We start from the raw sequence: 25440 nt of genomic DNA, 5'->3' as shown, positions 1-25440 counted from the left end.
GCTAAGAGCGGAAAGTTGGCTTCCTGTGAATCTTGCATGTCACAGTATGAAAGGGCTTCTAATTGGTCTAAATTTCCTCGATTTGCTTCCTCTTCAGCCAAAGCATTCCTTTATGTCTATGGTCTCAAGTCTGGTTTTCTTTATGTGTTAATTTCCCTAGGGAACTCCGGAGAGATGGGGATAGAGGCTGGGAGAGAGACGGCATCCAGGTGCTTGCAGAAGGATGTCTCTCTCTCTCTCTTCCCCTTTGACCTGGTTTCTGACACTGCTTATCTGTGGAATTTGGCCAGTGTTTTCCTCACTCTGGGCCTCAGTTTCCCTGGATGTGTAAAGAGAGTTGGACTAAAGGATGTCAGAGGGCATTTTATAGTTCCCCCTTTCTGAGTCTCCTTGCCCTCCATTCTGGGGTTGTGGGTCTTCTTCTGCGTCGATCATATTCCCTGTGACTCAGTTTCTCTCCCAAGCACCTCAGTTTTCCCCAGTCTCTCCCTGCTTAGTCCCCGCCACGGTGTCAGCCTCTGAATCCCTGGCTGCCTGTCTCTCAGTGGAGTGTCTCTCTTCAGCCTTTGTACTCCCCTGACAATGGGAGGTAAAAATAGCCCAGGGGCTGTGCTGGTGGAGATAAAAGGGAATTTGACTTTTGTGTCCTGCGGCCAGGCTGGGGGGGCTGTGACACGTGGAGATTGCTGACATAGCTCTCCTCCTCGCTGACCTTGACGGCGGCAATAAAAGGGGTAGCCCGGCTCCCAGCCCTCACCGTGGTGCTGAGGTGGGTGATCAGGGCCAGGGCTGGAGCTAGAGGGCAGACAGGTGGGCCAGTGGGTGAGGGTGAGAGTCGGTCTGAGTCTCTCCGTGTCTGTGGGAGAGGATGCTCTGGGGTTTGCGAGTGAGTGTACGTGTGTCTCGGGGGTTCACCGGGGAGGCCGAGGTGAGGAGCCTGTGGGGAGCCGCAGGGAATCACCTAGAGTTGCCCCAGTTTGGGGCCCCGGGTCCCTCAGTTCCTCCGTCACTGCCATTTTCCAGTGCCTGCTGCCTTGGACCGCCTGAAACCTCCAAGATTCTTAGTCCCTGGTCCTCTGCCTCTCAGTGCTGCCACCATGATGGATGTGAGTGAGCTCGGGGAGTCCGCCCGCTACCTCCGCCAGGGCTACCAGGATATGATGAAGGTGCACACTGTGCCTTGGGATGGTAAGTGCAGGCAGGGGTGCAGCCACAGAGAAGCCTTTATGGACGCAGAGCAGGAGCAGGGAGGGGGGTGGACTCCGAGCTCGGGGGAGCTGGCCTGACAGCTTCAGCTCTGGACCTTTCCCTCAGAGTCTGGGGCCCTGAGGCTAAGCTCTGTGCACATCACTGTGTTTGTGAACAAGCCTCCGTTTGCTCCTCTGAGAAATGGGACAGTATCGGCTGCATCCCAGAGCGGCAGCCTGTGGCCAGAGCCTGAGACCGCTTTGGTGAGAGTGACTGGTATGGGTGCAGGCGGCTTCCACGTGTCCAAAAACCTGTCCTGCAGTTATTTTTAGTGCTTTCCATAGAGCCAAAACCTCTGTTTACCGGGGACAGGAATAAAGACGACTATTTATGACCTGGTTTGTTCATGGGACAATAATAACAATAGGCAATGTGTATCAAGCGCTTATTGTGTGCCAGGCCCAGCCCATATGACCTTCCATGCATGATTTCAACAGCCTGGGGAGGCGGGGACCAGGGCGCCAGCTTTGTGGGTGTGCCATCTCTGCATCTGCAATGGGCGCTACCCTCCGGAGGGCCTTGTGTTTGATTTATCACTCTATCACCCTCTTGAAGTTTCTAATAATTTTTTTAAAACAAGGGGTCTGAGCTTTAACACTGAGGCCTGTAAATTATGTCACTGGTCCTGACTAAAGCACTCAGCTAGTAAGTGGCAGGACGGGGAACAGAACCCGGTGGTCTGCACCCTGGGTCCCTGCCTTTAACCAGCATGAAATACGGGCTGGCTGAAGCCCTGGGGCCAGCGGGCCAGGCAGGAAGGGGCACAAGAGCTGGGTTTGAGTCTTCGGTGAAATGGAGGAGACAGAATCCCCCTGGGGATTAGGTGTCTGACATGAAGGGCCGCTCCACATGCGACCTCAGGAGACGCCCAGAACATTTTGCCTTTGAGGGAACAGGCCCAGGGACAATGAGGGGTTTTCCTGAGGTCATAGGGCACATATGGCAGAAGCAGGAATCTGAACCCAAGTGTGTAGTCAGGGCAGTGAAGGACTTTGCCCCAGTCAGGGAGTCCCCTGAGAAGATGGGTAGAGTCCCTCTCAGCTCTGCCCTGCCAGGAGCCTGAGTCTGGAAGGATCTACTCTGGGTGTTCCTGCGACCTGACAGAGGGGATACTGGGAGGGGCACAGCTCTGTGGTCACGGTTCGGGACCCTCTGCATATGCCTAGGTGCTCTCAAAGCCCAGTGCTCTCTCCTCAACCCAGGGAAGAAGCGGGTCTGGGTACCTGATGAACAGGATGCCTACGTGGAGGCGGAGGTCAAGTCAGAGGCTACCGGGGGCAGAGTCAGCGTGGAGACCAAAGACCAGAAGGTTTGGCTGCACCTTTTCCCTGTGTTAGCTCCTCTACCCCCCACCCCCCACCCCGGGGTGCTGCACCTGGTGAGCGCACTCTGTATGAAAGGGGGTCTGGGCGCTTACAGGGGTGAGAGGCGGAGGTCAGTGGATACCCGCCTGCCTGCCACTCCACCATACCGCCTCCACTCCACGGTACGGCCTCCCGGCAGGTGCTGATGGTACGGGAATCGGAGCTGCAGCCCATGAACCCGCCCAGGTTCGACTTGCTGGAGGACATGGCCATGATGACGCACCTCAACGAGGCCTCGGTGCTGCACAACCTGCGCCAACGTTATGCTCGCTGGATGATCTACGTGAGCCAGGAGTCAGGAGGGGCCACGGGTGGGGCGGGGCTGTGTGTGGTTGGGGTGGGGTCGTAGCAGCAGGAGCCGGGCTAAAGGGAGGGCCAAGGCACTGTGGGGACAGGGCTATGGAGAAGGGGAGGGACTGGCGGTGGGGCAGGGCGATGTCCTGGTGCTGTGTAGTGTTGGGCTGGAGTTTTGGTTCTGGGAGTGTATGGGGTGGAGCTTCAGCCTGGAGGGTGAGGCTAGAGGCCCGCAGTGGGGCCGTGGAGATGGAGACCTGGGCTGCGGGCAGGAGTAAGGGTTGGGTTCGGGCTAGGGCAGCCACTGAGGGTATCATGTGCCACAGTTAAGAGACTCCCTGGGAAATAATGCAAAGGTCATGGTTTTGTAAGAGCTGGGGCCTGGGAATGGGACGTTAGCTTCCAACAACCCATCTCCACTCTTTCTCCTCAGACCTACTCCGGCCTCTTCTGTGTCACCATCAACCCCTACAAATGGCTCCCGGTCTACACGCCCTCCGTGGTGGCTGCTTACAAGGGAAAGCGCCGCTCAGAGGCCCCACCCCACATATACTCGGTGGCAGACAACGCCTACAATGATATGCTGCGAAGTAAGGGCTGCCCCCACTCCTCCTTTTCCAATTCCCGCCAAGACCCCCACCCCAGCTCCAGAGAAGCCTCTGTAAAGGACCCCCTTCCCGCACTTGCAGTGCCCTGCCTTAGCATAACTGTTCTGTCTCTCCTCGTGGGAACTGGCTGTCCGCTGGAGGGTTCCATCTGGTCCCTCTCACTTCTGGCTCTGGCTGGTGGAGGGGCTGCCCCGGCGCCATGGATGCCCAGTGTGTTCCACTTCTGGCTGATCTCTCACCTTGGCTAACTTCTGTGTCTCCTTCCCTTTCCTCCAGACCGAGAAAACCAGTCCATGCTGATCACGTAAGTGTGGGGCTCTGGGGAAGGGGTGGGGCATGCTGGCCCTGGGGCGGGAAGAGAGTGGAGCTAAAATCATTTCCCAGGGTTGATTCCAAAGTGCTTAGCCCTGGCCCGAGTGGCTCAGGTGGTTGGAGCGTCATCCCCTAGCTGAAAGGTTGCAGGTCCGATTCCTGGTCAGGGCACCCGCCTAGGTTGTGGGTTTGGCCTCATCCTGGCACATACGATCCCAGGTCTGGGCGTGTGTGGGAGGCAGCCAACTGATGCTTCTCTATCTTATTAATGTTTCTCTCCCTGCCTTTTTCTCTAAAAATCAATGAAAAAATATCTTTGGGTGGGGATAAAAAACTTCGTTTAAAATTGCTTAGGATAGGACTTTTACCACTTGGTGCCAGTGTGTCAGCTGACACTACATTAGAGCACGTTCTCTGCTCCCATTCTGGGCAGACGGGTTACAGACGTGAGCAGGGAAGAGACACCCAAGCACCAGAATGATCGCCAGCCCCAAGACCCCTCTCCCCAGGGCCTGGAATCTTCTCCCACACTGACCTTTTGGGAGTTCCCATTCTGGTTCAAGGAGGGTGGGGGATTCCCTTCCGTTTCCTCCTCCTTACCATCTCCTTACCTCTGGGTCTTATTTCTGATCCTTTCTTCGCCTCCATGGGCAAGTGGTCGAATTCTAACATGCCAAGTTCACGTCCCACCAGGCCAATATGAACATTGTTTATGTGTGTGTGTGTGTGTGTGTGTGTGTGTGTGCAGGCTGTGGTTAAGGGCATGGCCTTGGGAACCAGAAAGACCTGGGTTCATGTTCTACGTTCACTTCCTCCTGCTGGTGCCCTCAGGCCTCGGAGTCCCATCAGTAAAGGCAGAGCAGTCCTATCCACCCACCCTGCAGAGCCATAAGGAGTCAGCAATGTCCACACCAGGGACAGCCACATAGCTTCCCTGAGCCCATTTTCTTATCCATAAAATGGAGGTGGTAATGGTGCCCACCTGACAGGTTTCTAAGGCTTAGATGCGCCAACATAGGCACAGCACCTGGCCCAGCGCCTGGCACTAAGTTTGTGCTCAGGAGCAGTCGCGTTCTGTGTGTTCTCACCTGACCAGGGGGAGCTGCACTGGCTTTGCTTTGTAAACTGCTCAGCACTTCCGAGGGCTGAGTCCTTCAGGGGAGGTTTTGAGTTGGGGGTCCTAACTTGGAAGCTGGGTTGGGGGAGGGCAGAGGGGCCCCCTTGTGGGGTGGGGCACCAGGGCGGGGCGGGGGGAAGGGAGGAATCGCAGTGGGCAGATGGGCATTGGTGACTCATGTTTGTGTTGTCCAAGCGGAGAGTCGGGGGCCGGTAAGACGGTTAACACCAAGCGGGTCATTCAGTACTTTGCCATCGTCGCTGCCCTGGGAGACGGGCCGGGCAAGAAGGCCGTAAGACTCGCCCACTTGGGCGCTGCTCGCCGCTGCTTCTCACTGTTTTTCTTTTTGTGTCTTTCTCCTCCTTTTTTTTCCCTTTTCTCTTTCTCTCTTTTTTTTTTCCTTTTTCTTTTTAAGTTGATTCCCAAGAGCTCTCAGCCCTGCCTGAGCCTTCCACCCTGGTGGGGGACTCTGGCCTGAGCAAGGCTTGACCAGAGAGGCCGCGGCCGCCTCTGCCGCGCTGCCGGCCCCGCCCGGTCCTGTCTCAGCGCTCCCGTCTGTACCAGAGAGGGGGGCGGGGCAGCATCGCTGCCCCTAAACTTTTTATTTAGTTTTTCCCTCCCATTATGACCTTCACATTTTGAGAGTTTACCAGAAAGGCTGCTGTTGCTAAGAAGTGATTGTTTTCTTGGCTGTCAGGCACGAGCGACCTGCTGCCAATCAAACCAGCAGGCTTACGTGGAGTTGGGCCAGAGCCGGACGCACCTGGCTTTCCCAGCGGCCAGGGGAGGGGCAGTTTTGTACCCTGTGATTTCTGGATAGTTTTTGAAAATTTATGAAGCAATGGGGGGGCCAGTTTTTGTTTTGTTTTGTATTGGGCTTTCTTTTTTTTTTTTTTTTTTTTGGTGTTTTGAGGTGCAATATTCATTCCTATACCTCAGGCCAGTGGTTCAGATCTCTGCGTGCCCCTCCCTGAACCCACCCCGGAAACTGGCGGCCTTTTCTTTCCAGCAGCCAAGCCCCGCCCACACAGTCCCCACTCCCAGGTCCTGTTGAGCCTTGCTTTATCTGGGGCATTTTTCTTTTTTCTGGTTTTCTTTTCTTTTCTCCATTTTAAGTTTTTTTTTTCTTTTTGCCTTTTCCTTTTTCCCCATTTGAATTTCTTGGCTTTTGATTTTTATTTTCAGTTTTGTTTTGGTTTTTTGTTGTTGTGGTGGTGGTCGTTTTTGTTGTTTTGTTTTTGCTGTTGCCTTTTTGGTACTTTTTCCTCCTTCCTCTCCCCACCCCGTTTTCCGAACCCCCGAAGTGTCTGTGAGGGTGCTGCAGAGAGCTGGGGTTCGGTCCAGTAGCAGGAAGGGAGGGTAGGAAGAGGCCGGAGCTGGCAGGGCCGGGGCAGGAGGGCCGGGGTCAGAAAGGATCCCTCATCAGGTACGGTGTGGAGTGGGGGAGGCTGTCCCACAGGGGCCGTGGGTTCTGGAACTTAAAGTGCTTATCAACCTTCCGGTCCCATGGCCTCAAACTTGACCATACCTTCCGGAGAGAGCCCTGTTCCAAATCTTTGGCTGAGATTATGTGGAGTGGAGCTGGGGGGATGGGCTCCTGCCATTCCTCTCCTGCCTCTGTCGCCCCACCAGTGTCTCTGGGGGGATTGCTTGAGTCCAGGCATCTCTGGAGGTGAGTGAATAACCAAAGTCCCTTGGTGGCACGACATCTGTCACTCTAGAACCCATTCCTCCTCCTCTCCTTCCCCCCCCCAGGCTGCTAGGATCCAGGGTGGCTAAGAGAAGGAAAGGGCAATAGAGGGAAGACAAGGGTGAGGCTAGGGGAGGAAAGTGGCAGGGGGAATCTCTCCATTCAGTAAGTCTCTCTAGGGGAGACACACGGGTGGCTCTGGGTGCTGCGGGAGGGAGATGCCTCGGCTCAGTGCCTGCTCTGCGCCACCCCCACCCCACCTGTGAGGCTTAGTTTCTTCATTTGCAAAGCAGGGTAATAGTAGGCATCTAGCAGGGCAGAGTGGCAGGGCCACTTTGAATAATAGTAGGTGCAACGCAGATGTGTCTAATCACAATACAAAGGAGAAGTGTGGAGAAGGGCTATCACGGAGGGAGGTGAGGGTAAGAGGGTTCAGGGAAAAGAGATCTCCTCCAGTCAAAGAGCATCAGGGAAGGCTTCCTAGAGGAGGGGGGCATTTGAATTGGGCTCTGAAGGGAAGTAGATTTTAGTCAGGAACCTCTAGGGCCTGGGGCAAGGGCTACTTCCTGGAGTGCGGGAAATAAAGGGATATGGAAGAGGCCAGAGACAGCTGGGGGAGGGGGAGGGAGATGCCGGTGGGAGACTCCCTCCCCCAGACTCAGCCCCCTGCCACGCTTGCTCCTACTTTCTAGTGTTTCTCCTCGTAACAGTCCTGGGAGGGTGAGGCACGGGGAGTGGGGTGGGGACTCATGTTCACTGTCCTGCTAACCACTGCCACCCCAGCCTGGTGAGACCTCACACCCTCTAACATGGTCTTCCTTCTCCCCCCAGCAATTTCTGGCCACAAAGACTGGGGTAAGTGTGGGGCCAGTGTGAGCGGGACAGGCGACAGTTATGAGGTCCTGGAGACCCTGCCCTTCCCCTTCCCAACCACAGGTTGTCTGGGATGGGTTGATCTGGGGTCCCAGTCAGTGAGCTCCCCTCACCCCACCAGGGCACCCTCGAGGATCAAATCATTGAGGCTAACCCTGCGATGGAGGCTTTTGGCAACGCCAAAACCCTGCGGAATGACAACTCGTCCCGCTTTGTGAGTGGCCACGGTGGGAGAGGCGGGTGGTGGGGTGGGACCAGCAGTGGGGAGCCTTCAGCGGCTGGGGCAGCCCTGGCTGGGCCTGCTGGCTGAGCCCGCACCTCTGCCCACAGGGCAAGTTCATCCGCATTCACTTCGGGCCCACTGGGAAGCTGGCGTCTGCGGATATTGACAGCTGTGAGTCTGGCCCAGTGAGAGAGAGGGTGGGCGGGGATGGGGACAGAGGCCTGGCCTGAGGCTCTCTGCTCTGACTGAGCGCCCCTCAAGTCCTGGGGCTCCCGCCTGTTGCATGCACTTCTCTCCATCCCCGGGCCACTGCCCAGCTCAGGCCGCCTCACCTGTCACCTGGAACATCCCACCAGCCTCCGGGTGGTCTCCCAGCCTCCATTCCTCTGCTTGATCTTCCATCCAGAGTGACCTTTCCGTGGATGTTAACTGACCACATTGTGTCCCTGCTTAGAAATCTTTTCTAGATCCTATCACCTTAAGATGGAGACCCAAATCCTTATTTGGCTAGTTAGGCTGTTTATGATTGTGCCCTTACACCATCCCAGTCTTTCCTCTGGCCCCCAGAGAGGCCTGTGCCCCGTCCTGCCTCAGCCTCCTCTCTCTCTACACATCGAGTCCCCATCCTTCCTGGGATAGGAGCCCCTCCTAACGCCCATCTGAGGTTGTCGCCCATTCCGCCTCGCCCAGCCCAGCTGCACAGGCCACATGCACAGAGGAGCCCCCACAGTGGCTACTCCCCACCGTGGGATTCATGGCCAGGTCCTGATGGATAAGCTCAGGCACATGGGGATGGGTAGGGAACATCTTAGTCCATGCCCCGACTGACCACGGGCAGACTCACCAGCCTGCCCTGGAGGAAAGGAATGTGGTCGGGGAAGAAGGAATGAAAGCACAGCTGGAAGAATGGAGAGATGAACGCCCCCCAGCAGACACCCACGTTCACACACCCACACATAGTTACACACGGGTGTACAGACAGATACACACACATTCCCCCATTGTGACGTGTGCACAGATGGAGAGACACCCTTAGTATAGGCGGACGTGTGCGGACGGTGCCTCTTCACGCTCCCCTGCCCCTCACCGACACCCCTGCCTGCCCCTCCAGCCCTACTGGGGCGACCTGCTCGGGGGAGGTGCAAAGGGTGGTGGGCCAGCGCCTCCCTTTCTCCCAGATCTCCTGGAGAAGTCAAGGGTGATCTTCCAGCTGCCCGGAGAGCGTGGCTACCATGTCTACTACCAGATCCTCTCAGGGAAGAAGCCAGAGCTGCAGGGTGAGGGCCGCAGATGGATAAGCTGGGACGCAGAGTGTGTAGGGCTGGGCAGGCTTGAGGGCTGCCCAGCCCCCATCAGACCAGGGCCTGGGATGTCTGTTCCCTCACTCTTCTGGGGTCTGTGACATCCCGTCTTTCCTCTGAGCCACTTCTGTTCCTCTCACTCCCTTTCTGGGTCTCCTGGTTATTGTTGAGCCCTCCCCTCCTTGCAGGGAGCTGGCCCTGTAGTGCCGCTGCCCTTGTAGAACTGCCCCTCCTGCTGTCCTGAGACGAGAGGCCCCACCCAGCACCAAGGAAGGACCAATGACTCCATCTAGGCCCAGCTCCCCTCTCTTGTGAGACCCTGGAGGGCAGAGTCTGGTCCTCGCTGTGCCTCGACTCAGGATCTGGGCCAGAGGCTGGCCATGAACAGTGGTGGAGGGATGGATGAGATGTAGGCACTGGGACATCTTCCTCAGAGAACCATAAAGAAGCCATGGACGTGGGGGTGGGATGAAAAACAGACTATGTGAAGTCCTGGGAGGGCCCTTGCCTCCTGCGGGGCTGGGACCCCACTGGGCACCGCACTGGGACGGGGGTGGAAGATGGCCAGGAGAACCCAGCCGGACCCACTTTCTCCACCCCGTGTCCCCTAGACATGCTGCTTCTGTCTATGAACCCCTACGACTACCACTTCTGCAGTCAGGGTGTCATCACTGTGGACAACATGGATGATGGGGAGGAGCTCATGGCCACGGACGTACGTCTGGGGTGGGAGCAGAGCCAGCGCCTGCAGTGTGGGGCCGCACGGGGCTGGGCAGAGATCGGGGAGGGGTCCGAGTGCCCTCAGCTTGGCCGGACCCTGGAGGAGCCCAGACGTCCCTGACCCCACCGTCCTGCACCACAGCATGCCATGGACATCCTAGGCTTCAGTGTGGACGAGAAGTGCGCCTGCTATAAGATCGTGGGTGCCCTCCTGCACTTCGGCAACATGAAGTTCAAGCAGAAGCAGCGGGAGGAGCAGGCCGAGGCTGATGGCACAGAGAGTGAGGGGCCCTGATCCCAATGTCCTGCCCTTGACCATTAACCCTAACCCTTGTCCACGGTCTTTGATCTCAGTCTTAGTTGACTCTGATTGTAACCCCTCACTTCTCAACTCTAGACCCTCTCCTTCCTGAGCTGTACAGTTTGCTGGCCCTGAACTTGACCCCTCCCAGCCTCCCTCTCCTAATGCCAGGCTGAGGCCAGCTGAGCCCCCAGGTGCCCGAATTCTTGGCTTCTTCCTCTTCATTGTGACCTGTGTGCCCTGCCAGGCGCTGACAAGGCGGCCTACCTGATGGGAGTCAACAGTGGGGACCTCCTCAAAGGCCTTCTGCACCCCCGAGTGCGTGTGGGGAACGAGTACGTGACCAAGGGCCAGAGTGTGGAGCAGGTGAGCCGTTTGCTGGCCAGGGCCCACCTGGGGACAGCTGGGGCAGGGCCCCTCACTGCCCGGTCCCAGCCCAGCGTCCCCGCCCCTGCAGGTGGTGTTTGCCGTGGGGGCTCTGGCCAAGGCCACCTACGACCGGCTGTTCCGGTGGCTGGTGTCCCGGATCAACCAGACGCTGGACACAAAGCTGCCCCGGCAGTTCTTCATCGGGGTCCTGGATATCGCAGGTTTTGAGATCTTTGAGGTGAGAGCAGGCCCACCGCCCAGCTCTGTTCTCCCTGGGGTGGAGGGCCATGGCGGGTAGGGACAGCAGTCCCGGGCTTCCACCTGGTGCCCGGGGAACTCGTGCACACCCCTGTCCCCGGGCCTCCCCTGTCCCCATCTGCAAGAAGGCGGGGGTGGGGGGGGTGGGGGGGGGGTGGGGGGTGGGTGCTGAGCCGGAGCCTCCTCCTGCAGTTCAACAGCTTCGAGCAGCTCTGCATCAACTTCACCAACGAGAAGCTGCAGCAGTTCTTCAACCAGCACATGTTCGTGCTGGAGCAGGAGGAGTACAAGCGGGAGGGCATCGACTGGGTCTTCATCGACTTTGGCCTGGACCTGCAGCCCTGCATAGACCTCATTGAGAAGGTGAAGCCCAGCGCAAGCTCGCTGCCGCGGGCGGCAGCTGTGGGTGCACTGTGCGAGCACGTGTGAGTGTGTGTGTGTGTGTGATTGTGCACTGAAGTGAGCTTGTGTGAGTGTTTGGCTGTGACCAGGTCTCTGTACGTGCCATGAATAGGAATGCGTGCATGTGTGTGATAGGGTGCTGGAGCCCGTGTGAAAGCATGTTGGTGAGTATGTGTGAGCAATGCTGCGAGTGTGTGAGTGTGCATCGCAGCGCTGCTGACCACAGCCCCTGGAGGCTGGACACAGTTCCGCAGTTCCCAAGGCCCTGTGGCAGCGCAATGTCACTGGACCCTCAGAACTGCCCTGCGAGCCGGGCGGAGTAGGACGTGCTGACCTGTCTGTTCATGTGATTGTGAAGCATTACACATGTCTCCCCTTGTGTAAAGAACGGAAGAAAGAAAAATGTGAAAGGACAGAAGCGAAGGGGGAGACAGTTCCCCCCGACCCTAACACGATCAGAACCGTGGCACGTTGGCTGGTTTCCCGCACGTCCTGCGCCCTGGGCCTCGGTTCTCTCGGAGGGCCCAGGCTCCTTCCCCCTCTTTGCCTCTGAAAACGTAGTTTGAACGTTGAACTCTGTTGAAGGGGGCACAATAGTTCATGCAGCAGAGGATTTTCAGACAGCGCATTTCTGGAATCTCCTGTTGGACATTTATTTAGGTGGTCGATAGATATCTATATATCTATACATCTATATATATATATTTGCTGTTAAAGCAGAACGAAGTATTCATTTCCCCATTTTACAGGTCAGGAAACTGAAGCTTAGGGAGGTCTAAGGGCCTCACAGCTAGTAAGTGAGGCAGCACCCATTTGAACTCAGCTGCTTTCTTTGTGCCGTGTGTGAGTGGGTGTGAGATCATGTGGGGGTGCAGGGGGCAGTGGGCGCAGAGGCACCAGTGAGTTTGCACAGGCCTCATAACCGAGGGGGACAAAGAGCTGCGATTGCGCAGACGAGGCCGGAGGCCAAGCTACAGATTTTTCTGTCTGTGTTAAGAAGACTGGGTTCCTGGGTGCAGGTCCGGTCTCGTCCCTCTGACAGGTGGCGGAGGGGGGGCGTCTGGGAAGGCTCCCAGAAGGAGGGGCTCCGGGAGGCTGGGCTGGTGCAATGGAGGCCCTTCTGCTTGTCCAGCCACTTGGCATCCTGTCCATCCTGGAGGAGGAGTGCATGTTCCCCAAGGCCTCAGACGCCAGCTTCCGGGCCAAGCTCTATGATAACCACGCAGGGAAGTCACCCAACTTCCAGCAGCCAAGACCTGACAAGAAGCGCAAATACCAGGCCCACTTTGAGGTGGTCCACTACGCGGGCGTGGTAGGTGCCTGTTGGAACCCCAGCTCTTGACCTTTCTCCTCCCTCTTCCGGGTTTCTCCGCCTTGGCTCAGCTCCTGCCCCATCTCTTCCAGGTGCCTTACAGCATCGTGGGCTGGCTGGAGAAGAACAAGGACCCACTGAATGAGACAGTGGTCCCCATCTTCCAAAAGTCACAGAACAAGCTCTTGGCTACCCTCTACGAGAACTATGCAGGCTCCTGCTCCAGTGAGTGCTGAGGGACTAGACTGCCACTCTGTAGGGGACTCACAGAGTGATGTCCCTGGAGTGACTGGTCCTCATGTCTCTCCCAGCTGAGCCTCCAAAGTCAGGAGTGAAAGAGAAGCGTAAGAAGGCAGCATCGTTCCAGACGGTGTCCCAGGTGCACAAGGTGAGGCCCGGTCTGGTCCCTGATGCAGCCTCCAGCCTGGCCCTTGCTCCCCGCTCTGTCCCCTGCACCCTGGGCGGGCGGCCGTTAAGACTTGCAGTGATGTTTAACTCGTCTCCACGTGAACATCACAGCAAGTCTGTGCTGCTTCCCGTCCCCACGCTGCCTGGGCAGGGTTTGTGGGGAGGGGGACGCTGGGGGGGTTTAGGCGGGGAAGCGAAGATCCTGGTGACAGGGACCAGTCAAGCAGAAGGGGGCAGAGGGCACGGGAACAGAGTGGAAGGACAGACGTGTGGGGGCACGCGTAGGCGCTGGCCCCGGTCCTCAGCGGCTGGTCCACTGCGGTTTCCAAGTCGGCTTCTCTGCCCCGTGTGCCTGCTCTCCTCCCAGGAGAACCTCAACAAGCTGATGACCAACCTGCGGGCCACACAGCCCCACTTTGTCCGGTGCATTGTCCCCAATGAGAATAAGACCCCAGGTAGTCACCCTGGGGCCAGGTGGGTGGTGGTGGGGGTGGGGGACATTGAAGGGAGGGGTCTGGGCAGACTGGAAGCTGGATCCTCCCTTTCTGCAGAGCCCACGTGTGGACTTGGGGTCTTTCTTTGAGGCATGAAGGTGTGTCTATTGACCTCTAACCTTTTCCTTTAACTCCCACCCGTGCAGGGGTCATGGATGCCTTCTTGGTGCTGCACCAGCTGCGCTGCAATGGGGTTCTGGAGGGGATCCGGATCTGCCGCCAAGGGTTCCCCAACAGGCTGCTCTACGCTGACTTCCGGCAGCGGTGGGTGTCTCCCTGCCCCAGCCCGGGCTCCTCCGCAGCTTCCCCTGCTCGGTCACCTTCCTCCGCCACCTCCACCCTGAGGGGGTGGGAAGGGCACACATTTCAGAGCCAGAGAGATGGTTCCCACCCCTGAGGAGGAGGCAGTGGGACTGGGAGGGGGCTGGGCGGGAGTCCCTGTGGAGACGGTGGTGGCGGAGACCTGGGGGCCGGCTGGGGTCAGGGAGAACCAAACAGGCCTGGAGCAGAGATCGGAGGTGCAGCCGACAGCCTCGCTGATGAGCGGGTTACAGACGAGGAGAGAGAACAGACAGGGGTGACTCCGGGTGTCTGGCCTGAGCACCTGGGGAGCTGGTGGTAGATTTGCTGAGGTACCAAAACAGGGGTTTTGATTTGGGGGTGCTTGGGGGGATGGTGGATTGAGGTCTACTTCGACATGTCAAACCTGAAATGTCTCCAGCAGCTGTCCTAGAGGAGAAGGCATGGGCGGGACTGGACTCTTAGTCTGGAGCTTGGGGGCAGGCAGAGCTGGACGTGGATGTGGGGGTTGAAGGAGGGTTCACGTGGCCCAGGCTGCGTGTTCCTGCCGGCACCTTGCGGGCTCCCTCCCCTGCCCTTTACCGGCCTGGTTCTGTCAGGCCACTAGCTGCCAAAGTCCCTGTCCTCCCAGAAGTAACTGGTCATCCACGCTGACCGCCACACCTGTGTTCACACAAATACTGCACACGTGGGCTCCCTCAGCGCACACACGTGAGTCTGTGAGTGCGTTTTGGAGATTATTCTCAGTAGGGATAAGTCTGGATCATCATCCTTCTTTTAACATTAAGACTTTATTTTTTAGAGCAGTTTTAGGTTCATAGCAAAACTGAGTGGAAGGTACAGAAATTTCCCATTTTCTCCCCATCCCACAGACACATAGCGTCCCCCCCACCCCCGTTATCAACAGCGCCCACCAGAGTGGGACATCTGTTACCACGGAGGAACCTCCGCTGACTGGTCCTCACCACCCAGAGTGCACAGCTCACACCAGGGCTCTCTCTCGGGGTCGCACCTGCTGCGACTTTGGACGAATGTGGGGCGACAGGCGGCATCGTGCCGTGAAATAGCCCGCGGTCCAGTGACCCTGCTTTCTTTATCGGGCCCCCAGTGCGGGGCCTTTTGTGTTTCTGGGGCTTTGCCTTCACAGTGTGGCCACAGCCACCCGGCCTGCACACCCCACACACGTGCAAGGGTGCCCCTTGTCGGTCAGAGTCCTCTCCCATATGCTTCGTTAGTCTGAGGTGTGCTGTACCACATCGCCTGCTTTATATTTTTTCCCTTCTTAAAAAACATTATAAAAGTGCTGCATGCCTTGTGTAGGAGCTGCAGCCTCTTACAGAACTTAACTCCTGGATGCACTGAGACACAATCTGAGGTTTTCCAGCGGGACACCCCCACTCCCCCAGCACGGCGGTGCCTCCCCTGCCAGCTTGTTGTGTGTGTCCCCCCAGAGCCTCCGCTCTGGTCTCGGAGGGGCCCCCCCCACAACCTCCCCAGTCCGTGGCCCCTGCCCAGCCCCCTCCCCACCAGCCCTTCCCTGCTCCGCCAGGTACCGCATCCTGAACCCCGGAGCCATCCCGGACGACACCTTCATGGACAGCAGGAAGGCCACGGAGAAGCTGCTGGGCTCCCTGGACATCGACCACACCCAGTACCAGTTCGGCCACACCAAGGTCGGGGCGCACAGGAGTTAGGGCTGACCCGGGGGTGGGTGGGCACCCTGGACAGGAGGCATGCGGGTGGGTGGAGGTTACACCTGTCCCCCCTCCCCCTGCCCCCATGCCAGGTGTTCTTCAAGGCTGGGCTGCTGGGCATCCTGGAGGAGCTTCGCGACCAGCGCCTGGCCAAGGTCCTGACGTTGCTGCAGGCGCGGAGCCGGGGCCGCCTCATGCGCCTTGAGTACCAGCGCCTGCTAGGAGGCAGGTGGGTGTGGGGCGGGGATGGGGACAGGGGTTGTGGTGGGACCAGCGTTCCCTGGCTCGCGGAACCACCAGGCTCTTCGAACCCTGTCCTCCTACCCTGTGGGTCAGATTACCCCCACGGCTACTTGGACAAATCTCTGAAGGGGCGAGGTTCTGTTTTGCGTCCCTCAACCCCCCGGCTTCCATTTCCCCACCTCAGAAGTAGGGGTAAGAACACCTGTCTCTCCAGCCCAGCATGGCCCGCAGTGGTTATCATGACAGCTGGTGTTTCCCAAGAGTCTTAAGTGCCAGGCAAGAGAACTTGTGTGGGTTATCTTGTCGGAAGGGCAGGACAGTCCTAGGACGTGGGTGCTGTGATCCTCTCCATGCAGCGGAGGGGCGTCTGAGGCAGCGCCGTCCTGCCACGGCTGGCCGAGGGGTGGCCAAGGCTGGGATGTGGGCCTGGGGGGTGAGCCCAGACAGTCGGACCCTGGAGCCGGCGGGGAGGGGTGACCCGTCCTGGCGTCTTTGGAACACAGTGCCACCAGGACATTCAAGGCTCATGAGCCCCCTCCCTGGAGGCGTAACTGTGTGACCTCGGGCCCCTCCCTCAGTCTCACCTGGAAAACGGAGGCTTGGGGGCCTGCTTGGGAGGGCGTTTGGGAAGGTTAAGGGAGCTCCCCAGCGAAGAGCCCCACCCCAGGGAGGTGCTGGGCAACACGAGGACTGGACCACAAAGGGAACAGCACGAAGCTTGAGGTCGCCTCTCCCTGCCTTCCCCAGGGACGCCCTGTTCACCATCCAGTGGAACATCCGTGCCTTCAATGCCGTCAAGAACTGGTCATGGATGAAGCTCTTTTTCAAGATGAAGCCGCTGCTGCGCTCGGCGCAGGCCGAGGAGGAGCTGGCAGCCCTGCGGGCGGAGCTGCGGGGGCTGCGGTCGGCACTGGCCAGCGCGGAGGCCAAGCGACAGGAGCTGGAGGAGACGCACGTCAGCGTCACGCAGGAGAAGAACGACCTGGCCCTGCAGCTGCAGGCGGTGAGTGGGGGAGGGGCGGCGGGAGGGGGTCCCTCAGTGACCTGGCACAGCCCCCCAGCACCCCCCCGTGGACCCCAGGCTGCTCCAAGGAAATACCCAACCAGACCCCCAGCCAGGGCATACCCGGTGCAGTCTGGGAGCCCAGGCCTTGCCTGGGTCCACCCTCCTCCTCCAGAGGTGCCACAGGGTGAGGCTGTGGGCTCACGTCCATGCGCAGCCTCCCGGTCCCAGCCTTCCCAGCCACAGCTGTTGTCCACGTGCACGGTGCTCCTGCGCCCTTGCCACCGTGGCTTCCTGCTGCAGCTGCAGCGGGCCCGTCTGCCCCGCCCTCCCCTCCTTGCCGCCCTCCCTCTGCTCCCTTCTCCAGTCTAGGGCCACGGGAACCCAGGTGGCAGGTAACAGTAATAACCACAGAGGAGGGGGTCAAGGGTCTAGAGTCTCCCCAAACCCAGCAATCCAATCCATTCTGTCCTTTGGCAAATACTTTGTGTCATCTGCATGCCAGGCTGGCTCTGGAGGGACATTGGTGGGAAGAGAGAGATGAGCCCGTGGTCACAAAACTCACCTGCTGGCGCAGGGTACCGGGAGGCAGCTGGGCGAGGAGGCGGCGAGGTGGGAGAGAGCACCCGAGCCCCTCCATGGCCGTGCGGGGCTCAGTGGGCCCGCTGCTCACCCCCCACCCCCTCAGGAGGCTGCAGCCCAGCGCTTCTCTCCCAGAACCCCCATTTGGGCCTCACTCCGGGCTGTCCCTGGCCTACTATTCACCTCTTGAAGTTGCTGCTCCTGCTCCTGCCATCGCTCCACCCAAGGCTTCATCCCGCCTGAGCCCCTTCAGGGCCAAAAGCAGGTCCTAGGTGTCCCTCGGCCCCCAGAGCCCAGCAAGACACACCTCTGTGTGGACAGGTGCATCTCCTTCCCCAGGGCCCGGCCGGTGTCCCTCAGCTGGCTTACCCGTTCCTGTGCCCCCTCTAGGAGCAGGACAACCTGGCGGATGCCGAGGAGCGCTGCCACTTGCTAATCAAGTCCAAGGTGCAGCTGGAGGCAAAGGTGAAGGAGCTGAGCGAGCGGCTGGAGGATGAGGAGGAGGTGAACGCTGACCTGGCCGCCCGCAGGCGCAAGCTGGAGGACGAGTGCACGGAGCTCAAGAAGGACATCGATGACCTGGAGCTGACACTGGCCAAGGCCGAGAAGGAGAAGCAGGCCACTGAGAACAAGGTGGGGCCAGGCGGCTGCAAGTGCCTCTCCTGGCTCTGCCCAGGCCCTTGCTACGGAGCCCTGGGCAGGTCGCTTCTTCCCGGTGGGCCCAAACTTCCTCAGCCAAGGAATGGGGTTAACAGCAGCACTTATCTCCCAGGGTGAGCACTTCCCTCCTAAGGTCAGAATGTAACTAGCCTTTGCTAGCCCCCATCTCGGGGCCTAGCACACAGTAGGTGCTCAGCAAACATTAGCGATCCAGGACCGCCAGCTCCTTGAGGGCAGGAACCATCCCTCCTGCACCCCTCCGCCGCAGCTCTGCATCCCCCAGAGCCGCCTGCCACTGAACCCTGGCAGCAGCCCCGGGTGGTTCACTCGGGGAGGACAGTACTGCCATCCCTTGGGGATGAAGGAATGAGGCTCAGAGGAAGTGACCTGCTTGCTCACCAGAAGGGGTGGCTGCTCAGACCAGGGAGTGGGAGGACATCCCCATGAGACCCTGGCTGTGGCACAGGTGAAGAACCTGACAGAGGAGATGGCGGCCCTGGAGGAGTCGGTGGCCCGGCTGACCAAGGAGAAGAAGGCTTTGCAGGAGGCCCACCAGCAGGCCCTGGGTGACCTGCAGGCCGAGGAGGACCGTGTGAGCGCGCTGGCCAAGGCCAAGCTTCGGCTGGAACAGCAGGTGGAAGACGTGAGTCAGGGCCCCAGCGGGGGGCTGTGTGGTGGCACTGGGAGAGCGGGGCAGTGCCTGGCTGGGCCTGGCGGCTGAGCGTGTCCGCTCCTCCCCGTCCACAGCTGGAGTGCTCCCTGGAGCAGGAGAAGAAGCTGCGCATGGACACGGAGCGGGCCAAGCGCAAGCTTGAGGGTGACCTGAAGCTGACGCAGGAGTCGGTGACAGATGCTGCCCAGGACAAGCAGCAGCTGGAGGAGAAGCTCAAGAAGTAGGTGTGGGCTGGGGAGCAGAGCAGCCCGTCCGGCTGGCAGGGGCCTCCTGGGCCTGCCCCCACTTCTCACACCCTTGGACTCTCGTCAGTTCCACGTGACTGCAGAGGCTGACCATGGAGGGTTGAGAGATGGGGGTTCCTGGGGGCCTGGGGCAGTGTCCTGCCCTCCGTGGCCAGGCTCTGAGGCCAGGGCTGGAGAGGGAAGGTGGGGAGGTCACGCAGGGCTGCTCTGGGTGCAGAGCGCCTCGGGCGGGGTGTGTGCTGGGGCGAAGCCAGGGGCCAGGCAGGTGGTGGGAATTGACCAGGGTGGGCTCATGCTCCTCTGTGACCTCCAGGAAGGACTCGGAGCTGAGTCAGCTGAACCTGCGGGTGGAGGACGAGCAGCTCCTCGGGGCGCAGCTGCAGAAGAAGATCAAGGAGCTGCAGGTGTGTGGGGGATGGTGGGGACCCGTGTCATAGACCCAAGGAGACAACAGGAGGTAACAGCCGATGCCCACTGACCCCAGGCTCGGGCAGAGGAGCTGGAGGAGGAGCTGGAGGCAGAGCGGGCAGCCCGGGCCCGAGTGGAGAAGCAACGGGCAGAGGCAGCCCGAGAGCTGGAGGAGCTGAGTGAGCGGCTGGAGGAGGCCGGCGGCGTGTCTTCGGGGCAGCGCGAGGGCTGCCGCAAGCGCGAGGCCGAGCTGGGGCGGCTGCGGCGGGAACTGGAGGAGACGGCGCTGCGGCACGAGGCCACGGTGGCCGCCCTGCGGCGCAAGCAGGCAGACAGTGCGGCAGAGCTGGGCGAGCAGGTGGACAGTCTGCAGCGCGTGCGGCAGAAGCTGGAAAAGGAAAAGAGTGAGCTCCGCATGGAGGTGGACGACCTGGGCACCAGCGTGGAGACTTTGGCCCGTGGCAAGGTGCCTGCCTCCTCCCTGATCCTGAACTCTGACCTGCCTTCAGCGTCCCCTCCCGACCCCTGGCTCGGACTCCAAGGCCATCCTGATTCTAGACCCATTCTGCCTCCAGCTGCTGATCCCTGACTGCCCCGTGCCGACACTGGATCCTGACCCCTCACACACTAGTGCTGCCCTCCAACCCTGACTCCAAAATTCTACACCGAGTCACCTTTGACCCATCATCCAATTCGAACTTCTCTGCCCTTGACCTGTGCACTCTGACCAAACAACTTTCCCAACTGTTTCTGTCCTGAATCCCAGCACCCAAACTCAACCCTTGACCTTTGTACCACCTAATCCTGACGGCTGGCCTCTGACCACTGTACCTAGCTGACTAGTGTCCTGACTTCACCCTGACCCAGTGGCCTCAAGACTAGTCCAACCTTCTCACTTCCGATGTCCATCCTTTAAGCCATAGCCCAGCGGTGGCATCTCTGACCCTGAAGTGGGACACTGCTCTTCGATTCCTGAGCCTGTGTCCAGCCTTCTAGTTCCCCATCCCAGGTCCCAGTGTAATCGGCAGCCTAGGGCCTACACTCTGATGACAAACTTGTCCTGCCCTGTGACCCTGGACCTCAGGCCAGTGCAGAGAAGCTGTGCCGGACCTACGAGGATCAGCTGAGTGAGGCCAAGATCAAGGTGGAGGAGCTGCAGCGGCAGTTGGCAGACGCGAGCACCCAGCGCGGACGGCTGCAAACTGAGAATGGTGAGGTTGGGGGCTCAGCTGGGCCACCCCAGGACCTCCGTGCTGCCCCTCGCCCAGCTGACCGGCTGCTTCACCCCTTGGGCTGCAGGGGAGCTGAGCCGCCTGCTCGAGGAGAAGGAGTCTCTGATTAGCCAGCTGAGCCGTGGGAAGGCCTTGGCCACCCAGAGCCTAGAGGAACTGCGGAGACAGCTGGAGGAGGAGAGCAAGGTGGGCTGGCCACTGGCTGCCACAGAGAGGGTAGCATGGGTGTCAGGGCCACTGGCCCGGCCCGATGCTGAGGTCACTAGTGTCCCTGCAGGCCAAGAGCGCGCTGGCCCACGCTGTGCAGGCTCTTCGGCACGACTGTGACCTCTTGCGGGAGCAGCACGAGGAGGAGTCCGAGGCACAGGCTGAGCTGCAGCGGTTGCTGTCCAAGGCCAATGCCGAGGTGGCCCAGTGGAGGAGCAAGTATGAGGCAGACGCCATCCAAAGGACCGAGGAGCTGGAGGAGGCCAAGTGAGTGTCTTGCCGGCCAGGCCATCACCACACAGGATGACACCTGAGCCTCTGCGCCCTGATGGGGTGAGGGGAGATGCGGGGGCCATGCTTCTGCCAGCCTTGCTCTGTGACACACCCCACACCGTTTGCTCCCGTGGCCTAGAAAGAAACTGGCCCTGCGGCTGCAGGAGGCAGAGGAGGGTGTAGAGGCCGCCAACGCCAAGTGCTCATCACTGGAGAAGGCCAAGCTGCGGCTGCAGACAGAGTCAGAGGACGTGACCCTGGAGCTGGAGCGGGCGACCTCTGCCGCGGCTGCGCTGGATAAGAAGCAGCGGCATTTGGAGAGGGCCCTGGAGGAGCGGCGGCGGCAGGAAGAGGAGACCCAGCGGGAGCTGGAGGCGGCCCAGAGGGAGGCCCGCAGCCTGGGCACCGAGCTCTTCCGGCTGCAGCACACACACGAGGAGGCTCTGGAGGCCCTGGAGACGCTCAAGCGGGAGAACAAGAACCTACAGGGTACGACCCACCCCGAGGTCAGAGAACTGCTCTGGGGTCACTGGGAGCACCTTGGAGTCACACAGGGTGCCCTGGTGGGGTCGCCCTGGAATTAGGGGTGAATGATGTGACCTGGGTTGGAGCATGAGCCTTGAGGTGACTCCTCAGTGTCTTGTCTACTTTGCAGAGGAGATCAGTGACCTCTCAGACCATGTCAGCCTCGGTGGAAAGAGCATCCAGGAGCTGGAGAAAGCCAAGAAGGCGCTGGAAGGGGAGAAGAGCGAGCTCCAGGCCGCACTGGAGGAGGCTGAGGTCAGGAGCTGGCCACAGGGGTGGCTTGGGGTTGACAGTGACCCAGTGCTTCCCGGGTGTTCCTCCTCCTGGAAGACGCACTCAGGGCCAAACTGCCTACCCTGTACCTCAGGGGGCCCTTGAGTTGGAGGAGACCAAGACTCTTCGGATCCAGCTGGAGCTATCCCAGGTCAAGGCGGAAGTGGACCGGAAACTGGCCGAAAAAGACGAGGAGTGCGCTAACCTGAGGTTTGGGAGCTCTGGCCATCCCTGCCTACCACCATCCAGGGGGGCGCCGGTCCTCCCCAGGCCTAACAGCCCTTCCCATCCCAGCCACCTGAGTGGGAGAAAGGAAGGAAAGCAGTGTTTGCCAAGCCCCTGCTGTGTACACAGCCTGGCGGGGTCTCTAGTCTGCCCCTCCCACCCGACTTCCTCAGGTCAGGGTAACTGTCCAGTCTGGAGGTGAACCTTGGAGAGCCCAGAGGACTTGCCCAGGGTGGGAGAGCCAGAGTTCAGCCCACATCTGTCTGCTCCAGAGCCTCTCTCTTGTCTGTGAACTTGCTTGATGGGGAACAAGGAAGTCACAAGGGGCTTGAAGCCAGGGAGGGATGAGTCCCTGATTCCAAAATTGCATGTCACCCTAAGTCCAAAAATGGACGTCTCCAGTGTTCCCTGGGCATTTGTAAGCACAGGGGTGGTACTGTGCCTACCTGCTTTTCCATGGCTGAGCCTCGCACTCCCTCCCATCTCTCCCCGCAGGCGCAACCACCAGCGGGCAGTGGAGTCCCTACAAGCCTCTCTGGATGCAGAGACCCGGGCCCGCAACGAGGCACTGCGGCTCAAGAAGAAGATGGAGGGTGACCTCAACGACCTGGAGCTGCAGCTGGGCCACGCCACCCGCCAGGCCACAGAGGCACAGGCAGCCATACGGCTGTTGCAGGCCCAGCTCAAGGAGGAGCAGGCAGGGCGGGACGAGGAGCAGCGGCTGTCGGCAGAGCTCCGGGAGCAGGCACAAGCCCTGGAGCGACGGGGCATGCTGCTGGCCACGGAGCTGGAAGAGCTGCGGGCCGCCCTGGAGCAGGGCGAGCGCAGCCGGAGGCTGGCGGAACAGGAGCTGCTCGAGGCCACGGAGCGCCTCAACCTCCTGCATTCGCAGGTGAGGACAGCAATTCACTGGGATATGTGGGGTGGCCGCCTGCTGGCTGACTCTGAAGCTCCGCTTCCCCCCAGAACACAGGCCTCCTGAACCAGAAAAAGAAGCTAGAGGTGGACTTGGCCCAGCTGAGTGGAGAGGTGGAGGAGGCAGCCCAGGAGAGGCGGGAAGCTGAGGAGAAGGCCAAAAAGGCCATCACCGATGTGAGGCTGGGCGAAGGCAGTGAGTGGGAGTGGGTGGGGTCGGGGCGCAGTACACAGCCCAAAGGGACTTCCGCTTTGGCCAGTCGCCTTCTGACCATTCCACCTCCTCCCCCACAGGCGGCCATGATGGCGGAGGAGCTAAAGAAGGAGCAGGACACGAGCGCACACCTGGAACGGATGAAGAAGACACTGGAGCAGACGGTGCGGGAGCTACAGGCACGGCTTGAGGAAGCGGAACAAGCTGCCCTCCGGGGTGGGAAGAAGCAGGTGCAGAAGCTGGAGGCCAAGGTGCGTAGGGTGTCCCCATCCCCTGCACACGGGCAGCCCAAGGGCAGGCTCAGGTGTCAGGCTCATGCCATGGCTGCTTACAGGTGCGGGAGCTGGAGGCCGAGCTCGATGCGGAGCAGAAGAAGCACGCTGAGGCCCTCAAGGGGGTGCGGAAACATGAGCGCCGGGTCAAGGAACTTGCGTACCAGGTGAGTCAGTAGGTCCAGCTCAGAGGCAGTGGCCTGAGAGCTGATCTGGTCCGGGCAAGACCTGAGTCCCCTATACCTGTGCAGGCCGAGGAGGACAGGAAGAACCTGGCCCGAATGCAGGACCTGGTGGACAAGCTGCAGAACAAGGTCAAGAGCTACAAACGGCAGTTCGAGGAGGCGGTGAGTGCGCCAGGTCTGGGTCCCCAGGGCCTGGGCAGGACGCCTGTGGTAACTCAGCTTCAAGGCTGGCCCAGGCGGGAGGCCAGCAGCCATCAGCCCCACTCCGCCTCTGGCCCGGCACCTCCCAGTGCTGGCACTGGGCGCAGGCGGGCTGCCTCCAAGGGCAGTGACCTGGCTCGTGACCCGCCTGTCCCAGTGGGAAGAGTTTCTCACAGCTCTAACAGCAAGAGGTGAAACCCAGCTCTCCGAACAGACCCCGTGTGTGTTCCCTTTCTGGTCCAGGTCTGGCACGTGGGCACCTCTGGAAGGAGTAACGTCTCAACCCCTTCCTCCCTGCTGTGGGTGCCAGAGATGGGGGAGAGGGCCACGGGGAGTGGTGGTGGGAGCAGACTGGAGCACCAAGAGAAGCCACACCCCTTCTGCGATGGGGCAGGGACCACAGTGACCATCTCAGTTACCCAGAGGTGACCCGGCCTGCCTGTGCCCCCAGGAGCAGCAGGCCAACACTAACCTGGCCAAGTATCGGAAGGCCCAGCACGAGCTGGATGACGCAGAGGAGCGGGCAGACATGGCAGAAACCCAGGCCAACAAGCTGCGCGCTCGGACCCGGGATGCCCTGGGCCACAAGGTACACGGTGGTCCGGGCACCAGCCTGCCCCTGCACAGATGGGAGGGCCGGTGGGCCGGCTCACTCAGCCACCCTTCTCCCCTCAGCACAAAGAGTGACGGACGCTCCAGCCCCCGGGCTCTGAGGAGGGACACCTGCTGTCTGCCCCTCACCTGCCGTCTCCTCCTCACCGGCTGACCTCCGAAGAAACGCTTCCTCCGCAGCGCCAGCCGGTGTCCTCCTCCTCCTCTGGGGCTCAGGAGAGGAGGGGAGCACATGGTCCCACAGACAAAAATCAGGTCCACATCAGTCATTTAAAATAAAGTTCTTTAATAGTCTCCATTTAATTGGTTTATTTGTTGTTAATAAATTGGCAACACAAGGAGCTGAGGGTGTGCTCCAGGCAGGTTCCTATGTCTGGGCTCAGGCAGGAGACGCTGCCCTGGGGTGGGGGCAGGGGCAGGGCACAGCGTCCTGCGCCCCAAGGGATGGAAGGAAGAGGCCCCCTACTTCTGGGGCACCCATTGGGATGAACACAGCGGCCAATGAGCAAACAGAACCAGAGGAGCTAAAGGGAAACGAGGGAGGGACAGGTAGACGGGCAGGCTTGGGGGAAGGTAGCGTTCTCTGGTATCCCCCACCCCTGCCCAGGGCTCAGAAGCCTTTGCCTGGGCCCAAAGGCCAGGCCAAGTTTGGCTCACAGATTGGGGGAAGGTGCCCCTATCTCCCTCCCCATCCCGGGACTGACGGCCAAGAGACTGGGCAGGAGCTCCACAGAGCTATTTTTAAAAGTCCCCTTGCCTCTGGCTGGGCCAGAGCCCCAAGGTTCTAAAGGAAGGGTGGGCATAGCACCCTGTCCTTACCATGGGGATCTTGAAGGAACTAAGGTTCCACAATGACCTTGGGCCCTCAGACCCAAGGGCCCGAGGGCTTCTAGCCATTCCCTCCCACTAAGCCTGTACCTGAAGACCTGGGGCAGGCAGAGAGCGGCAGGAAGGCAGGGGAGGGGTGGGGACACGGCAGGGCGTGCGGCACGTATACCACGCTCACCCGCACTGGCCCTGGCCCAGCAGCCTCCCGAGGCCTGGCCCAAGGTCACTCCTCAGTGAAGTCCCTGTCTATGTCCATGTAAGGCTCCTCAATGTAGCTGACGAGGGCAGAGGGCGACTGGCGGTCTGGGTCCAGCAGGATGGACACGGTCTCTTTCCAGTATGAGAAGCTGATGCAGGAGCTCTGGGCAGAGAGAGA

General features: G+C 60.0%; 2 protein-coding genes across 4 annotated transcripts in view; one reads left to right on the top strand and one right to left on the bottom strand.

Annotated features, from left to right (window-relative positions):
• Positions 1–1060: 1060 nt before the first annotated feature.
• On the top strand, positions 1061–24534 carry MYH7B (myosin heavy chain 7B). Of its 3 annotated transcripts, XM_045833336.1 has the most exons (41): positions 1061–1188; positions 2451–2557; positions 2752–2895; positions 3340–3496; positions 3791–3818; positions 5139–5235; positions 7465–7488; positions 7628–7720; positions 7837–7900; positions 8908–9006; positions 9642–9745; positions 9893–10031; positions 10299–10417; positions 10509–10658; positions 10871–11041; positions 12213–12392; positions 12485–12617; positions 12704–12780; positions 13168–13255; positions 13441–13558; positions 15144–15267; positions 15381–15517; positions 16279–16534; positions 17507–17749; positions 18243–18419; positions 18524–18669; positions 19008–19098; positions 19179–19568; positions 20187–20313; positions 20402–20520; positions 20612–20808; positions 20954–21303; positions 21470–21594; positions 21707–21822; positions 22333–22729; positions 22804–22929; positions 23047–23217; positions 23301–23405; positions 23490–23585; positions 24076–24213; positions 24300–24534. In XM_045833336.1, the coding sequence occupies exons 1-41, from the start codon at positions 1098–1100 to the stop codon at positions 24309–24311; spliced, it is 5826 nt and encodes a 1941-aa protein (XP_045689292.1). In that variant the 5' UTR covers positions 1061–1097; the 3' UTR covers positions 24312–24534. The 3 variants fall into 3 exon arrangements, with proteins under 3 accessions (XP_045689292.1, XP_045689291.1, XP_045689290.1); XM_045833335.1 differs by lacking the exons at positions 1061–1188; positions 2451–2557; positions 2752–2895; ... (1 more) ...; positions 3791–3818; positions 5139–5235 and adding an exon at positions 6184–6615; XM_045833334.1 differs by lacking the exons at positions 1061–1188; positions 2451–2557; positions 2752–2895; ... (3 more) ...; positions 24076–24213; positions 24300–24534 and adding exons at positions 6184–6615; positions 23868–24058.
• Positions 24506–25440, bottom strand: part of LOC123815134 (transient receptor potential cation channel subfamily C member 4 associated protein) — an 85901-nt gene continuing 84966 nt past the window's right edge. The window contains exon 19 of the mRNA XM_045833337.1: positions 24506–25425. Within this exon, the coding sequence (XP_045689293.1) occupies positions 25288–25425 (138 nt within the window). The 3' untranslated portion in view covers positions 24506–25287. The remainder of the gene's footprint in view (positions 25426–25440) is intronic.

Source organism: Phyllostomus hastatus, unplaced genomic scaffold (genome assembly GCF_019186645.2).
Source record: "Phyllostomus hastatus isolate PE091 unplaced genomic scaffold, TTU_PhHast_1.1 phas_contig_17, whole genome shotgun sequence".
Classification (NCBI taxonomy): domain Eukaryota; kingdom Metazoa; phylum Chordata; class Mammalia; order Chiroptera; family Phyllostomidae; genus Phyllostomus; species Phyllostomus hastatus.
Note: the sequence above shows the minus strand (reverse complement) of the source record. Positions and strands in the feature narration are given on the sequence as shown.

Bases quoted from the DNA above. Each gene is read 5' to 3' on its own strand.
- MYH7B (XM_045833336.1), top strand. From the start codon at position 1,098: ATGATGGATGTGAGTGAGCTCGGGGAGTCCGCCCGCTACCTCCGCCAG. The intron at 9,007-9,641 runs GTGAGGGCCGCA...CGTGTCCCCTAG, and splicing joins GAAGAAGCCAGAGCTGCAGG to ACATGCTGCTTCTGTCTATG. The intron at 20,314-20,401 runs GTGAGGTTGGGG...CTTGGGCTGCAG, and splicing joins ACGGCTGCAAACTGAGAATG to GGGAGCTGAGCCGCCTGCTC.